General features: G+C 61.1%; 1 protein-coding gene across 1 annotated transcript in view; it reads left to right on the top strand.

Moving 5' to 3' along the window:
* Positions 1-15,558, top strand: part of SCUBE1 (signal peptide, CUB domain and EGF like domain containing 1) — a 134,925-nt gene that overhangs the window by 93,053 nt on the left and 26,314 nt on the right. The window contains exons 8-11 of the mRNA XM_059934890.1: positions 2,467-2,583; positions 8,916-9,038; positions 11,523-11,639; positions 13,143-13,265. Coding sequence (XP_059790873.1) covers positions 2,467-2,583; positions 8,916-9,038; positions 11,523-11,639; positions 13,143-13,265 — 480 coding nt within the window. The remainder of the gene's footprint in view (positions 1-2,466; positions 2,584-8,915; positions 9,039-11,522; positions 11,640-13,142; positions 13,266-15,558) is intronic.

Below are 15,558 nucleotides of genomic sequence, written 5' to 3'. Positions count from 1 at the left end.
CAGCCCCAGCTCGGCCTCCTCCTCCTACCCAGAGGACAGGTGCGGCCAGCAGGTCTCCAGGGCCCCGGTCACTCGGGAGGCCCGAGATTCCGAGTCCCATCAGGGCCTCCAGAGACAGGAAGGGCCTGCAAGCCCCCTGGAGCCTGGTTGGCCGGGTCCATTTCTCAGGGACACAGCCCCCAGTGCCCACGCCACATGCCACCTCCACCACCGTGGAGAGGCCCAGTGGTCATCCCGCTGTTGCCAAGTAAGGCCACCCAGCTGTGCCCCAGCCCAAGCTCTCGGCACATTCTGCTGCCCACCCCCCGCTCTCGGGCGTCCCCCCGCCTCTCCAAGGCCTGAGCCTTAACTACCTGCACCTGGGAAACAGGCAGGTTCCCTGCCCCCCTCTCAGAGAGGGGCTCTCCCACATAAAAGGCTGGAAAGGCACTTGGGGATACCTTGGCTCTGGATTTGAGGGCAGGAGGCGGGATTTCCCTCTCTGGTTGTAACCTCAGGGTAGGAAGCTAACGTTTGTTGAGCGGCTACTCCAGGCTGGGCCCTGGGCCAGACGCTGTCGAGTGTGCGGTTTCTTTGATCCTCACCTCAGCCCTGGGAGGGAAGGCTTGCCATCCTCACCTGCCAGGTGTTGGTGCTGAGGTCGAGCCCCGAGGGGCGGACTCGCTGGGTCACTCAGTGAGTGACAGAGCCAGAGTCACACCCTGGCCTCCCCACCTCCACTGCCCCAGTAGACAGGCGGCGGGGGAGACGAGAGGGCCTGCGCAGGCGTGTGTGGGTCAAAGCTTGGCCCGCGCGCACGTCGAGGCCAGCCATCATGTGCACACGGCGGGCGGGGGCCTCCTTTCTGCGTCTGGAGGCTCCTCGTGGAGGTCTCTGCGCTGACCTTGAACCATGAGCAGGCAGGAGGCCTCCCAGCCACTGGGCAACATGCCCCACAGCAGGCAGACAGAAGCTGGAGGGCTAGAGCATGGGGAGACATGCTGAAAGCCTGGGAAGAGGCAGGGGCGAGGAGACCAGCCTTGCGGTAGCAGTTACAGCTTGTCCTACCATGGTGAAGACTTCAACCTCGAGAAAAAGGGCAGCGGCCCCGTGCAGCAGGCAGCCCCTGAGTTCAGGATGTTAAGGACAACCGCCATCGTGGTCACCCCACAGAATCTCACACACACACACACACACACACACACACGCAGAGGGAAAGTCCGGTTTCCTCCTCTCCCTGCTCCGCCCACCCCCTACAAGTTGAAGTTCAAAGGAAAGACATTAGCAGCAGAGACTCCTGGCAACTGGGGGTATATATTCATTTAGTCATCACTCCTGTGTTCATCCCCAAACTCCTCCCGGAGAAAACGGAATGCAGCTTGCAGGAATGCAGACACCACAGAAGGACAGACAGAAGAAACGGGGTAGGGGGAGAGTTGTGGGGAGAGACCCGCTGGGGCCAGGCAGCCAGGGGCAGCCACGGTAGACAGGCAGGGGATGTCAGGTGATAAGAGGTGGGGGCCCTTGGCGCTTCCCTTCTTGGCAGCAAAGGGAAGAGGGAAGTTCCCACAACATCAAAGCACGCCAGATGCTCAGGAAGAAACCCAGGTTGAAAGGCTCAGAGGCCCGGGAACTAGGCTCCTCCACGTGCCCCGGTGACCCGGCTGTGCCAGCCCCTTCTCCGGGCCTGGGGAGGATCATTCTCACCGCACGATGAGCTCAGTGACCTTAGTTACGCCCCAGCCACTCCAGCCCTTTGAATTTGCGAGAGAAAAAAAAAAAGCACTAGACTAGCTTCAAGTGGACAAAAAACAGACGCCTTTGGCTTATCGTTCAGTGAGAACAGATGTTGGGCTGAGCGCCTCATCAAGGTGATGGATGGTGTGTGGGCTCTGGGAACCTCCCCTTGCAACTCCACGGCCAGGGCCACAAGCCATTCCACGCTGAGACGAGTTTGGGAGCCCCAGTAACTGCCAGTCTGGGTTTGGAGTCCAAGTCCAGGCAAGGCAAGGGTTTAGGAATCTGTCCCTGGGCGGTTAAATAGCAGCCCGGCCGATCTCAGCACTGGCCCTGGTGGTGGTGTGGACCCTGTTGGCACGGCTCCCTGCGGTTTGCAAACAGTTTTCCCATCCATCATCATCAGAGGGGAAACAGTGTCATTCTCCCATTTTACAGATGGGGAGCCTGAGGTTCAGAGAGGCCCCACAGCTAGAGTGTATCAGAGCCAGAGTTTGCGTTGGAAACATTTATTTATTTATTTTTGGCCACACCACGCAGCACGTGGGATCTTAGTTCACCAACCAGGGATCGAACCCGCATCCCTTGCATTGGAAGCACGGAGTCTTAACCCCTGGACCGCCAGGGAAGTCCCCAGAGCCAGAATTTGAACTCAGGTCTCCTGTCTCAGGAGATCCCCTGACGGGTGGGGAAAGACGGTGGCTTCTGTCCAAGGAGACTGAGAGTGTCTTTTTCTCTTTCCCTCCTCAGAGACGTGTGCAGTAAATAACGGAGGCTGCGACCGGACGTGCAAGGACACGGCCACTGGCGTGCGATGCAGCTGCCCGGTTGGATTCACACTGCAGCCGGATGGGAAGACGTGCAAAGGTCAGTGCGCACCACCTCCCTCGCCAGGCCCCGGGTGGTGCAGGCAGGGCAGGAGCGGGGCGGCACACTTGGGCTGGGTGTGCGACCACGTGTGGCTTCAGGGGCGAGGGTGGTCAGCTGTCACCTGCATTTCTGTTGGAGAAGCTGAGAAGAGGGAGAGTCAGCACCAGCGCTCCCCAGCAAGGCTCAAGGGAATGCAGGTTCCACTGCATATTGACAGGTTCAAGCGGGGCGCTGATATCCAAGAATGTGGCTTCACCCTGGGTTGAACAAACGGGGTACCTTTACTTCGGGCTTCCTAGGCCGGCAGAGGTTCCTTGTGGCCTCCCAGGGGGCAGGGCGAGGCCGGTTCCTGTGCTCACTCACCTTAGCCGGGGTGCGTTTTGCAGAGCTGGGGGCAGCAGGGCACAGGGCTCGGACCAGGCCAGGGTGGTCTTCTTGTCGGCGTTAGAAAACTGAGGACACTGTGTGTCCTCGTCACTGGAAGAGGGAAGGTGTGCGGGGGGATCTCAACCGAAGGACTAAGGATGCAAATTAGAAATAAGGATTGGGAAGATGAGGAATGGGCCGGTCTGCCAGCCGCTGGAAGCCAGGGAAGGGTGAGCTTTCTCTGCCCACTGTTCCCCGGCTCACTCCGAGGTTCCTGAGGGCCTGCGGGGGCTCAGCCGTGTTGGGGACCCCTCAGGAAACAGGAAGCAAAGGGGCTGGGAAGCCAGAGCTGGCTGAGCCCTAGGACTGAAGGGGCCAGCCCTGCAGCACGGGGGCACCAGCCCAAAGACCTGGGGTGTTATGGAACCCCCAGAGCTGCAGGCCTTGGGCCGGGAGGCAGCCCTTGCGAAGGAGTGAGGTGCAACCCCTCAGCACTCCCCAGACCAGCCCTCAGATCCCTGCCAAGGCCGGCTGCCCTCCTCCCATCACCCTGCCGGGAAGCGGGCAGGCCCGGAGGCCAGCATGGAAGGGCAAAGGAGCTAGAACTTCCAAAGCCCAGTGGGTGAGAAGATTGACAGCAGAGGCTCAGGGTGATTTTAAATAGTCTGAGATGGGCTTTTGAAGCCTGTAAAAATAGACAGCGTATGACTTCTCCTCCCCAGCTGCTCTGCTGGGAAGAACCTAGTGATTATTGACAGAAATAACTGCTCTTCCACCTATTTATTTGCAAATAAAGCCCTTCTGTAGCCCCCGCTCAGCCCACTTAGAGCGAGGTGTGTTCCGGGTGGGCGGGGGGGCTCTCTGAGGCCTTGCCACGTGGGCTTAATGCCAGGAGGGCTGGCCAAGGTCCACCGCAGACCCAGCCGTCCTCATAGCCCAGCGATGTCAGAGCAGGCCCAGCCAGTTGCCCTTGGAGCCAGGACAGAAGAAGGTAGAATCGGGCCACCCACACCCCGTCCAAGGCACAGCGCTGACCAGAGGGGCAGGGCAGGGCTTAATTCCGGACTCGAGGCCAGGAGCTCGCCGCTGGGAGCCGACCTGTCTGGGCTGGAAAGGGGCCTCGGCAGTCACGTGGCCCACAAGGAGCACCTAAGGGGGCGCTGACCGCTGCCCCCTGCCCATCCTTGCTGGCGAGAGGGGCGTCCATCCTCAGCCCACCTTGAGTCTGGGGTAGGGGGCGGCGTTGAAGGGAGCTGTCCACACAGCCCCCGGCCCGCCAGTCTGAGCCTCCGACCATGTTTCCTGTGTTGAAACAACTGGGCCCTTTAACCAGAGCTGCTCGTTTGCCTTTAGCCAAACCTCACTCCCACTGCCCTGGAGTCAGGAAGTTCTCTCGGTCACTCATGCACCAGGTGGGTTTTCTGGGCTCCTCCTGTGTGCAAGTGCAGGGGAGACCAGTGAATGAAACGGAAATTCCTTGTGCCCGGGGATCTTCTCTTGAGTAAAGAAGACAGACTTTAATTTTTAAAGTCTGGGCAGGGGGTAGGGAGAGCAGGGAGGATGGAGGAAGGGGCTCTAATCCAGGCAACATGACTGCTGTGCGGAGGCTTGGGGTTCCAGGACCCAGAGCAGCCAGTGTGCCCAGATCTGGGGAGGGTTCGGGGGAGGTCCAGGAGAAGGGGTTGGCCCTTCATCCTGCGAGCCTCGGCCAGGCCCCAGACACTCTTGGGCAGGGGGGCACAGGCCAGGCTTTCGTTTGGAGACAGTCCCTGCCACTGTTGGGACGGGTTTCTAGGCAGGGTCTGGAAGAGCAGGCTCGAGGTGACAATGGTTTGGGCCAGGGCTGGCAGCGGAGGTGGAGAAGAGCAGTCTGGATATTGTTATACATATTAGAATGTAAGGATCGTGGGACTGGTCCAGAACTACATAGTATGAACATCAAAGCGTCTTCAAATCAGGGAACCCTGGAAACCAAATGTTGACCTCGAGACCCCAGGGTTTGGTGTCTTAGAGCTGCAGTCTGAGATTCCCGGGGCCTGACTGGAGAGGCGCAGGGCAGGGTGCGGGGGCTCGGGGTGGGGGCCGAGCCAGCTGGGGATCCCCTACAAACCGAGGCCCTGGCCCTAGGGTTCTGGCTCCTCGGTCAGTGTGTACGCCCTGGTCTTGGTGGGGCCCAGAGGAGGATATCAAAGGTTCAGTGTTTTCTGGAAGCCAGAAGGTCATTGCTAAGCAAGACCAATGGCTGGAGGTCTCGGAAAATCCAGAGCTGAAAACCCAGGACGGACGGGGATCACGTGGGCAGGTGGAGGCCTGCCTTAAAACATCAGGGCCATGGGGGGCTCTGCAGGATTTGCCCCAAGCCCTTGCTTTGTCTCAACAGTGTGGACAGTCCAGTCTCAAGGTTCCCTGTTTGGCGCTGTCCTGCTTGATATTGGGAAGCGGGCACCTTGCTAATTGGCCCTTCTGAGAGGAGGGAGGTCTGGGGCCTTAACTCCCAGAGCCGGAGCCTGGATTTCCTCAGGGACACCAGCCCCTCCTCCCAGCACCTGCCAAAACAGTCTGGTGTTGGAGTTGGCGGTTGGAGAACCGCCCCCAACCCCACCTGTTTGCCCTCTTCCCTCACCTGGCCTCTGCCCGGCCAGCCCAGCCCAGCAGCTTGCCCTCCCCACTAGGCTGCTCCAGGGTGATGCCAGCCCACTCCCACAGGCCCTCCCTCTGCTCCCACCCAAAACCCTCATCCACGTGGCCCCTGGGTTGCCAGGCTGTGCCCCCTCAGTGGGATGGGCAGAGGAGGACAGGAACATCAACCTACTGCGTGTTCCTATGGCTCACCCCTCACCGTTCCCCCCAACACGCACTGATGTTCAAACATTGAATGCTCCACTAACCTTCTCTCAGCCCCCCAACTCACTTATTCACTCATTCATTCATCCATTCGTTCAGTGCCCCATCCTTCTGTGCAGGCCTCATGCTGGGCCCTGGGGCTCCAGGTGGGAGCCAGATGCCCCGTCTGTCATCCCCCTGAGGGCAGGTCCCATGACAGGGGAGCAGCTAACTCTGGAGAGAACGTCAGGGAAGGCTTTCCAGGGGGGTGCTTGTTCCCCGGGCAGGGTGGGGTGAGGGCTGCCGAGGCAGGATCCAAGCGTGCAGAGAAGAGGAGGGCAGGGCCGCCAGGCCAGGCTGCGGAGGGGAGACTGTGAGCCTCTGTAACCAGGTAGGGGGGCTGCTGGCCGCTGGCGGGGCCCGGTGGGAGCACAGTAGAGAAGGAGGGGGGTCTTGGAGGGGTGGGAGGTGGAGAGGGGGCAGAGGCTCATCAGAATGAAGGTCGAGGGGCTGTGCAAGCCCACTGCCCCCTCACTATAGCTGAGGCTAGAGCCTGGGATGGGGCCTCCCCCACTCTGACCCCCAGGCAGCCCGCTACACCAGCCTGGGCCTCAAGCAAACAACGCCTCGCACCTCTTGTCTAGTTGCTGTGACAGCCCCTTAGCCGACAGGCCCAAATGGGGTAGGGGATGGGATTAGGGGGTTCCAGAAGGCCTGAGGCATTCCCAAGGAGGCAAGCCCCATCTGCACATTCAGTCGTAGTGAATGATGCTGGAGAGGTACCTGCTAGCAGCCCAGTTTGCAGATGGGGAGCCTGAGGCTCAGAGAGGTGCCTTGCCCTGCCCAGGGTCACGCTGAGAGGGGCCTCCGTTCTCCTGTCAGAGGCTTTTAGCCAGAATCTCCCTCATCTTCCTGTAACCCCCAGGGGAGGGGGCGACGGAGAGCCCCAGCCTCTGTCCTGGACAGGCCCTCGCTGCACTTGAGGTCTGCTTCCTCTGCAGGCCGCAGGGCCAGCGTGCTGCACTGGCGGGGCCGTCTTTGGAGACACCTGGGGCCGGGCTCACGTCGGCCTCCTGCGTGGAGCTGTGACCTCCCCTGGAAAGTGGGAGATCTGGCCTCGGGTTGTTTTGACCATCACACGAGACCTTGCCAGCAAGTGCTTGGCCTGGTCGCCGGCACGAGGTGATGCCCAGCAGGTGCCGTGACCCCCAGAGGGTCCTACTGCTTCCTCTGGGGCGTGGGCTCCTCCTTAGGCCGCCTTGTTCCTGAAACACAGGCTTCGGAGCGCGTGCAGAGTTCCCAGTGCTGAGCGGTCTCTTGTTTTTAGCCGTCATTTTGGTGCACACGTAGAGCACCTCCTGTGTGCAGAGAGGTGAAGGCCCAGCCCATGAGCAGCGGAGCCAGGGTCACACACACCCTAGCGGCCTCCCTTAGTGGGGCCCCCTCGGGTTCCCCGCCCTTCCCATCTTCCTGGCGCCCAAATCGCCAGCATACACAAACAGAATGGGTCCTTGGGGCAGAGGTACCTCGGGGAGGCTGGCCAAGGGCAAGGAGGTGGCAGGCACACCCCCTGGGTGTCCTGTGTTCCCCAGAGCCCAGCCCCACCCGGGCCTCCACAGGAAAGCAGCTCTGGGTCTGTCCATGCCCGACTTGCTGTGCCCGTTCCCCTCGCAAACGCTCCGAGAGTTGCCCACCCAGGGGTCTCAGCCTTGCTCTCTTTAATGCCCCCGCTGCTCTCCTGATGTTTGGGGGTTTGTTCTGGGGTGAGGAGCATTCTGTGGGGGTGCTGCCATAGGACTTTTCAGCAGGTGTCAAGTCCAGCCTGTTCGGTCTGAGGAAGAGAGCTGGGAGCAGCGTGGTGAGAGGCTGGGCCTGAGACCGGAGTCTCTGCAATAGGACCAAGTCTCCCCGGGGCTCGGGGAAATGGGGACAGATTGACCTTGACAACTGGTGGTGCCAGTTACACGGGACAGGGGTGTCCGGGCCTCACACTCAGGCCAGGCTCAGCGGGTGCTGGGGTCTGAGTCAGCAGCTCTGTTACGATGTGGCCAGTGACCAGCACGGAAAGCTCTCTCTCTGCCGGGGGGCGGGGGGATGCCTCTTTCACTGCTTCCTTTCGTGTCCTCCTCCGATCAGGGTGGGGACACCTTCCTGGATGTCACCTCCTACTTCTGTTTCCAATTGCTGGGCTAGGTCTGGGGGGCTGGGGGGTGAGCAGCATGGGGGGCCCGGGGGCCGGAGCCCAAGAGGAACTTTGGAGTGAGAAGAGGTACCTCAGGGACAGGGTCTCTGACAACTCAGTCCGCCAGGTGGACCGGGAGCCCGGGGGGCAAGCCCAGGGGAGCAGGGCAAGGAGGGTGGGAGGGAGCTCATGGGGGTCGGGGGGAGCTCGCGAGGGAAGAAGCTCCCATCACTATAGGTGTGCAAACCGAGGCCAACCGGCAGGGATGCTTGGGGGGGTCGCGCTGGGGGGCCTTCAGGGTGCAGCCGCAACTCGTGACACGCTGAGTGAAGAAACAGCTCAAACTCACTGGCAGGCATGGGGAAGGGCGAGCGGGAGGAACCAGGCTGGGAAGGGAGGCGGCCCAGGAACGCCCGCTTCCCGCCACCAGCCGCAGCACCTGGAGCCAGTTACCTTCCCAGCCTCGGTCTCCCCGTCAGTAAAAAAGGAGCAATAAACCTACTTTTTAAAGAGTTGTTTGGGCACTGACTGAGCCCCGGCGCCTTAGGGATGTTATTTCATTTCATTCTCATGATGTCCTTCCAAGTAGGGGCGCCTCTGATCCTTATTTTAACAGACAGGGAGCCGAGGCCCCAGGGGTCCAGTAGCTCGCCCAGCCCAGAGTCACAGCCCCCTGCTCCCGGCCCCCCTGCCTCCCTGGCACCTCCCCGGGGACGAAAGGGCGTGGGAGCGTCACGGTCCCTGTTGTCTGGCCCGGCACCGCAGACACCAGTTCCCTTCCCTTCGGTGCACAAACGCCAGGCTCGCCAAGTCCTGGGGGCAGCGCTGTCTCCCGTCCTCCCACCCCCACGGCTGTGAGCCAGCCCCCCTTCCTGGGCTCAGCCGGGGGACCCGAGGCGGCCCGGGCAGCGCGGCCCAGCCCACTCTCTTCGCCTCCTCCTGCCGCTCGGCTCCGCAGACATCAACGAGTGCCTGGTCAACAACGGAGGCTGCGACCACTTCTGCCGCAACACCGTGGGCAGCTTCGAGTGCGGCTGCCGGAAGGGGTACAAGCTGCTGACCGACGAGCGGACGTGCCAAGGTGAGCCGCCCTCGTCCTCGTGGGGTCCCGCCCCCTCGGGCCACACAGGCTCCCGGGAGGGTAGGTGAGCCTGGGGTGGGCTTGTCCACCGGCTGGGCCGGGCCTGAGGGGCCGGGGGTAGTTTCTGTGTCCCTAGCCTGTGCGCTTGCCCTCCTGTCTTCCCGTCCTTTATGATTCTAGGGGCCCTGAGAAGCCATCCAGCCCCCCCCCCCTCCCTGCTATAGACGGGAACTGAGGCCCAGGGAGGGGTTGGCCGTGTCCAGGTGGCCCAGCAAGTAGATAGCAGAGCCGCTGCTCCCTCCAGAGGGGGCCTCCCTGGCCACCGTCAGTGGCTTCAGAGGCCAGGTGGATGCTGCCACCTGGTGGAAGCCGTAGCACATGGCAGGCGTGCTCCAGCAGCCCTTCCTCAGGGTCCCTGGGCACCTGCCAGGAGCTGGGGTAATGGGAAGAGAGACCTGGGCAGAAGCCGAGCATCACAGCCCGGGACAAGTCCCGCAGACGTCCCGGATGCAGTGAGAGCCCAGAGGATGGGCAGTGGAGAGACGGGTCAGGGAAGGCTCTGGGGGAGGAGACACTGGTGAAGCGCTTGAAGGATGAATAGGCATCTTCCAGGAGGAGCCAGGGAGGTAAACCCAACCAGGAAGTGGCGCTGTTGGGCTGAGGGGATTTGAGGAACCACAAGGAGCCCTGTGGAGCTAGATGAGGCCATTGAGAAGGAGCTGGCCTTGGGGAAACATGCAGAGGGAGGGGCCGGGGGGGTGGGGGCTGGCTCAGTTCCATCGCTGTTACCCTGTTGCCGTCCCGTCATTTCATCTCCACGAGGTCCCAGGAGCCACAGGCTGCACCGGGCCGCATCTGGCTCGCGGTTGCAGCATCTGCCTCGTAGCGCTGCTCAGAGGCTGGCCTGGGGCAGCACGAGGCCCTGAGGGCCCCGAGGAAGGCGAGAGCAGAGGCTGGTAAGGGAGGGTCCAGGGCCAGCCTGTCCTGGGGCTCAGCATGTGACCTGAGCCCATCGCTTCCCCTCCCTGGGCTCGGCCTCTGCCTCCCTGCTTGGGCGACCTGGCCCTGTCTTCCTCTCAGGGCACAGGGGCCCACTGGGAGCACGGCATCTGTCCAGGCTCCGATCAAGGCTCCTCTGCACTTTGACTTTGTTTCTCCGTCTGCCTTGCCGCGTTCTGTGGAGGGCTGAGGGAGGGCCCTTGACTTTGCATCCCCAGCTGCCCTGTGAGAGGGGCGGGCAGCAGCGGCCGCGGAGGAGGCGATGGCAGGACTGCTCCGGGCTCTGGCTGAGTCTCCTCCGCCCTCTTCCTGACTCAGCTCTGCAAGGCCCTGGGACTCTGGCCCGCCCCCGCTCCAGCACAGCCCCTGGGTCCCCAGCTCCAGCAGGCACTCAGGGCCCTTGGGATGGGGACCCCAGACACCTCCCCAGGCCCCCTGAGCTCCACACAATCCCTGAGGATCCAGTGCTGCCACCTCCTAGCCTTTGCCCGGAGTGCCCTTCCCCCACTCTCATTCCTTCATTCCAGGCTAGCCCCATCCTTCAGGGTCTAGCCCAGGTGCCACAGCACCAGGAGATCTTCCCAGATCCACCCCCTGGAGGATCACATCTTCCTTTGAGCATCCACAGTGATTCCTTCCTCATGCTAGTGTTATTACAAACACGTATGTTATGAGTGCATCTGTAGTCATGTGAGCAAATGTATGCAAAGAATAAACTCCAACTACAGTGCCCATGGAGAGGCAGGTCAATGTCTGCCTTGCCCTCAGGACCCCCATCAACTGTCCCATGGGGGCCATCTTGCTCAGAACTTACGGCCAGGATAGATTTGTCTCCTGCAAACACGTAGTTCATTTCCTCCTTTCCAGTACCAAGCACTCTGTGGCCCTCCCTCGTTCCCTTTTTACCCTGGCTGCCAGGGTGGTCAGAATCAAAGTTCACATCCTATCAAGGCTACTTTGTTATTCCTCATGGGTAACATCTTCCCTACCCCCATCCCCCTTTCTGTCTGTGCTGATTTCCCCATTTTCTCCAGAGACATCTTGGGGTGATGGGGGAACACACTTTGGTCGGCATTCAAGTGGTCTGTTTTCATGTCCCAGTTCAGCCCCTTCCTCAGGCAAGCCCGTCAGTTTCCTGCAGGTGTGGATTAAATACCTACCCTAATCACGCTGGAATGGGAGATATCAAAATGGCAGAGATTCGTAATAATCCCTTCTACTCAAAATATTTCTACCCTGCCCACCTCCAGAAAAGATGTGAGGCAGCTTCTCACCCAGGCACATGAGGCTAATGGAGACAAAATGGAAAATTGGGCAGCGACACGAAGTCTGACGTTTGCTGTGTGTCGGCCGTGCGCGCGCTGAGCCTGGGGCCCCAGGACTGTCGGGCACAGGTGTCTGTTGAGCGGCTGAGTGAGGGGCAGGTCGTGCCGTCCACCACGCCCTGAGCCTCCTCCCAAACTCTGTCTCCCTGTGGCCACACAGACGTCGACGAGTGCTCCTTCGAGCGGACCTGTGACCACATCTGCATCAACTCTCCGGGCAGCTTCCAGTGCCTGTGCCGCCGCGGCTACACACTCTATGGGACAACCCACTGCGGAGGTCTGCAGCTCGCCCGCCAGGGCCACCTCCCCCCAGAGGCACGCGCCCGGCCGCACGGCCACCTGCACTGCACCCCACACCCCGACCTTGACCTTGACTCTGACGGGCCTGGGAGGGACTGGTGGGCAGAGGGGCTCAGCCAAGGGTAAGGCAGGAGGGTGGGGGGATGGGCAGCAAGCATCCACTGGGTGCCAGGCCTCAGCCAGGCTGTGGACACGGGCCTGGAAACAGCAGTTTCCGGGGAACCCCAGTCCGGAAGGGAGGATGGCTGCACAGAGGCTCCACAAACAGTTCATTCCAGTGGAGGGGGTAACAACAGAGAAGGGCAGAGGGTGGGGACAATGGGGGCCTCCTAAAGGAGGAGTGTTTGGGTCACCATGGGGGAAGCGTGCCAGAGGGGTCAGCGTGTGCAAAAGCACTGAGGCAGAGGGAGCACAGAGGGACCGAGAGGCAGCCAGTAGGGCTAGAGTCCCATGAGGGAAGGGGCACACGGTGGGAGATGCAGACAGAGGGGACACAGGGCTTCGTGAGCCCCCGGGGACTTGTGGCTTTATTCCCAGTGCGATGAGAAGCCATTGGAGGGTTTATGCGGGGATGTGACGGGCTCAAGTTCATGTAACGAGATCCCTCCAGCTGCCACATGTTTAGGAGAGTGGAACCCAGGGCACCAGTGGGGACACGGCTCCAGGCATGGGAGTGAGAGCTACTGGAGCCTGGGCAGGGTGGGGAGGGATGTGGAGAGAGGGAAGGTTCTAGATGCATTTAGGTGCCACGGATGGTGGGACATGGGGATGTACAGGCTTGGGGGGTGAAGCTGGCGGGGGTGTCAAGAATGGCCCTGAGGTCCCTGGTGTCTCTCCCTTTCCTTTGACCTGGTGGTGACCACACTTCCTCTGCTGGGCAGCTGTGAAGTTTAGGTGGGCTCAGGCACAGCCGGTGCTAGGGGCGTGGCTCGTGGGGTGAGCTGCAGATTCTTCTGGAGGGACTCCCAAAAACCTGGGTGCCAGCTTCTGCACACAGGTCTTTGGCCCAAAAGAAGGCGGGGCCTCAGGGGAGACTTCCTGCGCCCAGGTGCCTGTTGTGCAGGAGGGAAACTGGCTGAGAAGGGCACGTCCAAAGTCCCACAGTAAGATACAGCCTCAGGACCCCGGGGCTGGTGCTGGTCATTCCGGCCCCACAAGACCTGACTGCAGCTTTATTTTGTGCCATTTCTCTGCCCTCCCCCAAGTCGGGGCTCAGCTGCCCAAGTTCAGCAAACCACTGAGGTTCCTGGGGGAGGGATGTGTATTGGTGTCTGCGGGAGCCCTGTGTGTGTGCAAGCTCGTGTGTGTGTCATGTGCGACCACATGTCTGCGTCCAGTGACAGTATCAGGCTGGGGTCAGGGTCAGGGGATTCTCGGCCCTCCTGTCCTGGGTGGGTCCTGCCCTGCCAGCCCCAAGGGTGTGGCCTCGGCTGGACCGTCCAGCCCCCCCTCCTGCCCTTACGCCTACCTGTGCTTCCAGATGTGGACGAGTGCAGCATGAACAACGGGAGCTGCGACCAGGGCTGTGTCAACACCAAGGGCAGCTACGAATGCGTCTGCCCCCCAGGGAGGCGCCTCCACTGGAACCGAAAGGACTGCGTGGGTGAGTGCCCTGGGGCGAGCCATCGCGAGGACCCCTGAGAAGGGCCTGGGTGCCAGCCCCTCCCCTGGTGCCTGGATGGCTGGGGCTCCTGGGCCCGTGCTCTCTGCTGCTGGGATACGGCTGATGGGAATGCGGGCTGACAGAAGAAGAGGGGATGCAGCGGGGAGAGCACACTTGGTGTCAGCCAGAGGCACAGAAGCGGACTTGGTGGGGGGCACGGGGAGCACGGAGGTGGAGACCTGGGGGTCAGCGTGTGCAGCCGGAGCTGTGGGCTCAGGAGGAGCTGACACTTAGAAGGAGCAGAGCGCGGAGGCCTCAGTAGCCCCAGCTCCCCTTGTCCTGCCAAGGAAGCTGGTGGGAGGGGAGGGGTGGTTACACGGCGTGCAGCAGCAGCAGAGCCAGGACTGGGGAGCGCCTGGGTCTTTGTACACCCGCCACTGGCCCGGCGAGGGGCGGGCCTCCTAGAGAGCTCAGGGCTCACGCGCCCTCTGCTGCTGAGCTCTGGGGCCTTGGGGCACCTCTCGGCTGAGTGCTGGACGGTCCACATTCACTGGTTCCATAAACATACTGACTACCTGCTGTGTGCCGGGCCTCTACTGGGTCCCAGGAACGGCTCTCAGGTCCTTGCCCCGCCGTGCTCCAGCATCCCCAGGGCCTCGAGAGTAAGCCTTCTAGATCTAAGAGCTCATCCCTCTCGGCTCAGAGCCCTCCAGGGAGTCCTCGTCGCGCAGAAGCGAAGCCTGGGTTCCTGGAATGGCCCAAAGGCTGCTACAGCCCGGCCTGCTTGCCCTCCACCCTCACCCCCACCCACCCCGTGCCAGCCTCCCTGGCCTCACAGGAGCGGCCCCCCGACCTCAACATAGCCACGCTCGGGCTCTCCTCTTAGCCTAGAGGACTCGTCACTCCCTGCAGGGGCCTGCTTGGGGTGGGGGGCTTCCTGACCACACACCTGGCGCAGCAGCCGGCCCCCCTCGGCGCGCCCCCGCCTCTCGGCTCTCCCGTGCTCGTCTCCCCCCATCGCAGCCACTGGCTGCCGCGGGGTGTCGTCGGTCTGTCCTCGCTGAACACACGCTCTGCACACCCGAGCAGGTATTCTTTGCCTGCCTTGCTCACTGCTGTATCCCCAGCACCTAGAACAGGCCCGGCAGCCATGGACAGTCAGTGAAGGATTTGCTGAACGAATGGATGAAAGTATCAGAGGATGGATACCATCGCTGAGTAACCCGAGGTCCGACAGCTGAATTTATTGCTTACTTAAGTAAGAATCGCTGTGCTGCTCAGGCAGTCTTGTTGGGCAAAGCAAACCGCTGGTTTTGCCTGGAGTTTGGGGGAAGAGCTCATGTGGAGTTGTGCTGGTTGAAGGCAGGTGATGTCGGTCTCAGCAGCATGCCTTTGCAGGGCGCTGAGGGAGACTGGGCTCGCACCAGCCTCAGAAGCCTGATCGCTGAGTGAACCGGCCCAGAGCTGGCTGACTTTCCAAGCCCACGCCCTCCTCGATTGATTGGCTTTCCGAGGTGTGTCCACTGATTATTAGGGTCATGTGAGGTCTGGTATTTACTGATGACCAGAGCTATCGGGTACAGGCTTTCTCTAGGGATATGAGGACATGTTTGTTTGTTTGTTTTTTAATTCTCAGTCCCCTTTTTGGTCATCCCTCCTCAGAGCTGCAGGAGAGGCCACCAGGGCTTGTCCAGTTCTTCACCACTGCCACCAAACCAGCCTCTATGAAGGGTCATCGGTGGAGGTCTGATCATCAGGTCACAGTCAGTCGGGGAGGTCTTATCCCATTTTTGTCTCTGAGCCATTTGCTGGGGCTATGACTACGTGAAAGCAGTTGATATTCTAGACGGTAGATGTGGAATGATGAGACAGACAAGTGTGACTGCAGGTATTACTAGAAGGTGCTGGAAGGCCCTCTAGAACCATGATTTAAGGGTTCCCAGGGCTGACCGGGAAAACCGGTCCCACCTGCTCCCTAAGTCCACAGTATGCAGGTTGCTGTCTCATGCAGCCTTGAAGTAGACTGTTCCACCTCACCTGTACCGTGAATCCAGGTTCAGAATGAAGTGCCGGCAGGGGCACAAACTCCCCTGGTTGCCCAGAAGATCCAAGGTCGTACTATTATCTGTAACTACTTGCACTAGGGAGTCAGACTGCTTTGTCCTGCCCCCCACGCCATGCCCTAGGCTGTATTATTCGCTGTATCACCGTAAGTGAGGGACACATTTTTGATGACCACTAAAGCTGTCCAGTCCCTCTGGTTGGGGCCAAGAGCCTCCGCCGTCTGCTTCAC

Source organism: Balaenoptera ricei, chromosome 10, assembly GCF_028023285.1.
Source record: "Balaenoptera ricei isolate mBalRic1 chromosome 10, mBalRic1.hap2, whole genome shotgun sequence".
NCBI classification, from domain to species: Eukaryota; Metazoa; Chordata; class Mammalia; order Artiodactyla; family Balaenopteridae; genus Balaenoptera; species Balaenoptera ricei.
This window is presented reverse-complemented; position numbering and strand designations above follow the sequence as displayed.